We start from the raw sequence: 5,152 nt of genomic DNA, 5'->3' as shown, positions 1-5,152 counted from the left end.
ATACGCCAATTAGCACAAATGGTAAGTTCCGACAGTGCCTACAAGTGTGCCTACTAGCCGCTAGATGGCAATACCGGTTTCATATGTATACACCTGGTACATGGCTTGAATGACATTAATTTTCAGTTGCTCTTTTTCTACATTATTTTCAATCTGCTTGAGCATTTCCTCACTAACTTGACACTATAATAATGTTTTGTCAAATTAATCATTACCTGGTCAAGAATTGGGATCACAGAAATTGTACTTTTTAGCAGAAATACCACTTTAACGTTTGATAGAAACTCTACACCCTGGGGTGAGCAGGTCAGTGATAAATTAGAAGCAGAATCTTCTTCTTCTGAGCTCACATTTTATTATCAATTTCGAACAAACATTCCTTAAATAATGTCCCAGTCATCCAAGCCTTCTTCTGATTTTTATATGTGTATGGAAAAAAACGGACATTCTTGAAACAGCCAAGATTTGCGGATTTGCCAATCACAAGCACCTTTAATTTATAAATTCTACTGACATTACAGCACATAAGTTCTGTAAGTCGTTCTTTACTTCCTTTCCCATCATGACAGTTGTCTCCTCTAAGTGACATTGTTCGATTAGGTAGGAGATCGAAGAACAGTCTGAATTCTTTCGCATTATAAATGTCATCTGGGGCATAACTTGCAAGAATCTTCGGCAGTATATTTTTTTCCACGGATCGATATCATGAATGTCAACGGCATCTGATTCACCGCAGACTCGACTGTAGACAAGACCATTAATCCTGCGGAATCAAACTATCCATCCTCTCGAAGCAGTGAAGTTGATTATATTGGGATTTTTAAGGGATTATTATTTTAGCTTCCTCATACGAATTATTTGTCCACTGGTGAGTATATAATTAATGCTCACCTCATTGATCCAGTCTAAAAGAGTCACTTCCATGTTTACATAATTCGAGCACTTCATTTTTTTCCATTCATACTATCTTCATCTGCTGCGCGTTCAATGTTAGCCCTTTTAGATATGATTGTACTTAAAGTCGAATTTGGGATATTATATTTTTTAGCAATAATATTTTTCGAGGTCCTGGGATTTTCATCAACATCGCTCAGCATCGAAAACTTATCAGCTGGACTCAGAGATCTGCGCTTTGCGGAAATTTGACTCATGATCAATATAAATAGTAAACAAACATAGTAACACCTTTATCAATTGCAAACTTCACGACAACTAAATCGAAATTATTCTAAATTGTAGAAACGTTTTCGCGAAATAAGAGTGGGCATTAAGGAGCAAGTGGAATTGAAGTAGAAAGAGAGGGATCGAAATTCGTTTATTACGAATCTCCGCTTATACGAACGCCATTCACACTCCCTTAACATTTTTTATATCTAGGTTCTACTGTGTATAAACCTAAACTTTCAATATTTTTTTAACGTGGGCTAACTTACTGCTCAAAATAAACTATAAAACCCCACAACGGTCGAAGTGTAAATATCGCGGGATATTATTAGAAAGCCTACAACTTTGAATTGAACGAAATACAGATTTTCTCGAATGAACATGATTCTGGTTAAATTAAACTGAAAATGTATTTTGAAACTTTATCTTGTATTTCCATAGTTTGGAATTATAAAAGACAAAATAAATTAAAGATCCAGACAAGCTGACTTCATTAAAAATCGAACAATCAAACTTTAAACAGGTACTTTTGATCTACAGTATTAATCTATGTATGGACATTAGAGTGACCAGAAAAAAGCACTTTTGGTTTTCTTAGTAGCGAAAGGCAAATAACGGTAGTTTATATGATTGTAGAAGGCAGATTTTTTTGTTTGTTAATTTTAAACAATATTTAGAGGTGGCGCGTCGTCTTTGAAGTTAGTTATTGCAAAACCTGAAAATTTCGGTAACTAAAATGTCGATCGTAAAAGTGCAACCTCAGCTCTTTTCATTGATATGACTCCTCAACAGGATTAGTTAGTGTCCCCGAAAAAAGAAAATATACCTATAGACGCTTGCCACGAAATGCTTTACGGTGCCAAGACCCACTGGCATCAATTTTTATGGCAGGGCTGATGAGCGCTCCGCCCCGAAAATTAAACAGCTCAAGTCGTAGACCTATCAAATTTCAAAAATTTACTCAGATTTGTTTTCAATGTAGCACGTTTAATTATATCTTTTCTTAATCTGCCTTTTCAAAAAATATCATCTTTAACCTTTAAGGGCATGTGATTGTCGATTTTACCAGTTTTAGGTTCCCCCAGCTTTTTTTCTAGAATAATAAATATTTTGTCTTAAAAATTTGGGAAATGATAGCGAACATGCTAACGGACGTCCCCACACACTTTTTTTGTAGGTTAATTCAAAACAGTTTTAATTTAGCAAAATGTGATATATTTGCATAGCACTTGGGAAATAGTATCGATTTTTTCAGTGTTAGATTCCCCCGGCTTTTTTCCTAGGATAAGAAATATTTTGCCTTCAAAATATGGAAAATGAGAGCGAACATGCTAACGGATGTCCGCGCACACGTTCTTTGTGTTTTTTTATCAAAATTTTTTTGATATTGCTAACAACGTGCGTGTATTTTTCGAGGTTATGTGTGTTACAATTCACCCGAACGTTACATCCAAACTACACAATATTTTTGGCCGAAAACTTTGGACTTACAAATAAACATAGTAACAAATCTCCCGGAACTAATCTTGTTTGCAGCCAATCAAAAAAGTGTATTTCATAAATAATTTCCAGTTTATCGGAGAGGCAGCGATGAAAAACGACGTAACCTCAAAATAATGCATATGCATAAATTTTTTATTTAGCACAATACATTTTTTTGTTATTATCTCTCAAAAAAGAGTCTGGGGACGTCCGTTATGATATTTTTTAGCATCTCCGAATTCAGTTTTTAAAAAATTTCATTTTTGTGGAAAAAAAGCCGGGGAAACTGTAAGTATCACAAGCCATTAAAGAAAATATTCTCAAAATTTCAGTATCAGATATATATTATTGGGGCTGTTATTGGTCTTTGAAAACAGTGAAAATAGCATATTTTAGGCAACCGTAAATAATATTTATTATGAATTTTTCATTTTAAAAATGCTTTTATATGGATTCTGAAGACCTCAAGAACAACATATTAAAAGTTCAAATTAAAAAGTGGATAACTTCGTGCTTAAAACCTTAAATGAAAAAAAAGTTGGGTTTGCCCATGTTAATTGCATAAGAACTTTAAAGGCGATGCGTCACCTCTAAATATTGTTTAAAATTTTTTTTACAAAAATCTACCTTCTACAATACCATAAACTACCGTTATTTGCCTTTCGCTCCTAAGAAAACCAAAAGTGTTTTTCTCTGGTCACCCTAATGGACATTCTCAGTATATTTTACACAGTAATAGATATAAAAAAAATCGTTTACTTTATTAAAATTACTTAAGCATCTTTGAGGAACAAGGGCATGAAAGTGAAAGGTTCTAGACATACTTATAGTTCATATAATGTTACTTGTAACGGCGGTTTGATTGAGACACGTCTGGAAATGTGTTCTTCTAATGGGATTTTTAGTAGCAACACACGTTCCTACAGGCGCCCTAATCAAGGCACCACATCTATGTCTAATAACTTTGATAGAATGCTGTGTACACTAAATCGTATTTTTGTGATGTAGGTTTAGGAGCTATGCCATATCCGTGCCTTTAACAAACTTTCAATTGAAAACATGATACCATGGTCTATATGCATAATTGTATTAAAAAAATTAAACATACCAGAAAAGACATTTATTTTCTGAATAAATTTAGAAAATATGGTAATTTGTGCAATTAAAAAAATACGTACGATTCGTAGCAACGACACTCGAAGTAGACATCGCCACTTGTTTGTAGTTTGCTGGCAGGGCCATTTCGAAGAATTGCTTACACTTCTAACTCTACTGAAATAAAACAATACCACTACATTTAGTAAATTAATAATGATGATTCACCAATTTCTTATAATAACTTGAAAATTGTAATCGCTTTGGCTATTTCTATTTACGGTGTGTCTGCTGTAAATAGCTGTTCTTTTAGAAAACTTGTAGTAATATACAACTTTTTCAGTTGACATAAGAGAGCGGCACCTAATGTGGCGCGCCTAAACAGATCTTTGGATTTGAAGAATAATATAAGCGATTTCTTTTCAGTAAATTATGGAGTATGTATTTCAAAATCTCGTAGTTGCTTTATCGTGCATCTAGTCTTCATGTACTTGAAGGGCCATATGCACAAAATTATTTCTGTATATTTTCGCTAATAATTAGTATGATATTCAAAGGATGTAGAAACTGTTGCATGAATGGAAACTACCGATAGTTTTTATTCAGCATTGTTTCTTCCGAGTAATCCACATGCATGTTATACAAAATAATTCTTTACGTAATATTACAAATAATTTGAGTTTTTGAAAATTAAAAGAATAATAACTTTATATTAAACTTTTCCATATAAATATGTACCTAGAAGAGTTTTAAAATGCTTGAAATGTGTATTTTTATAAAGCAAAAGATGGGTTACCACGAGTCCCGTGGTACTCTGAAATGAAAATGTGCCATGTGTTGATTGTCGCCGAGTAGTGACGCGACCTATGCCGGTGGGCTAGATTTCAAATCGTGCATGGCCTTTGTTGGCCCTCGCGCTTCACGGCCGATAATGTATTTACCTCGCACTACGCGCTCGGACTTTGCATTTCCCCCAAATTTGTGGAGGAATGTGTTTTAACAAACACATTCTCATCACGGATCACGTGTTTCGCACGCGATTTTGTTCAAAATGTGAACTTTTCTAGATACGTTAAAAAATATTCTATCAAATGTATATTACATTTATTTTCGTATCTCGGACTAAGATTGCTTATTCAGATAAAGCAAAATAATGTAAAAATTGTATTTATCATGACTACTTTAACATTTTATAATTATTTTGCACTAATTTTTATTCTCAGCTACGCTGAAAAATCTTTTATTTCGATAAATTTATATTATTACAGTTCCCAAAATAAGATAATCGAAAGCATAGATAGGGCAACACGGGAGGACCGTATGAAAAACAAAGATTTAGAGGGCGCCTGGACAATGTTACGGGATATCCTTGTTAGATGCACAATCGAAGTATGTGGTACCGCAGTTGTAG

The 5,152-nt window shown here is 33.9% G+C and overlaps 1 protein-coding gene across 9 annotated transcripts in view; it reads right to left on the bottom strand.

Annotated features, from left to right (window-relative positions):
• The window catches only part of LOC117168891 (SWI/SNF-related matrix-associated actin-dependent regulator of chromatin subfamily E member 1-like), a 45,455-nt gene that overhangs the window by 19,169 nt on the left and 21,134 nt on the right, over positions 1–5,152 (bottom strand). For 6 of the 9 annotated variants that reach the window (XM_033354806.1, XM_033354803.1, XM_033354800.1 and 3 more), the window contains exon 2: positions 3,825–3,918. In XM_033354806.1, the coding sequence (XP_033210697.1) occupies positions 3,825–3,888 (64 nt within the window). In that variant the 5' untranslated portion in view covers positions 3,889–3,918. The remainder of the gene's footprint in view (positions 1–3,824; positions 3,919–5,152) is intronic. The other 3 variants (XM_033354805.1, XM_033354802.1, XM_033354801.1) reach the window with 1 other exon arrangement.

This window comes from Belonocnema kinseyi, chromosome 3, assembly GCF_010883055.1.
Source record: "Belonocnema kinseyi isolate 2016_QV_RU_SX_M_011 chromosome 3, B_treatae_v1, whole genome shotgun sequence".
In the NCBI taxonomy this organism is placed as follows: domain Eukaryota; kingdom Metazoa; phylum Arthropoda; class Insecta; order Hymenoptera; family Cynipidae; genus Belonocnema; species Belonocnema kinseyi.
The sequence above is the reverse complement of the archived record's forward strand: the minus strand, read 5'-3'. Positions and strand labels throughout refer to the sequence as shown.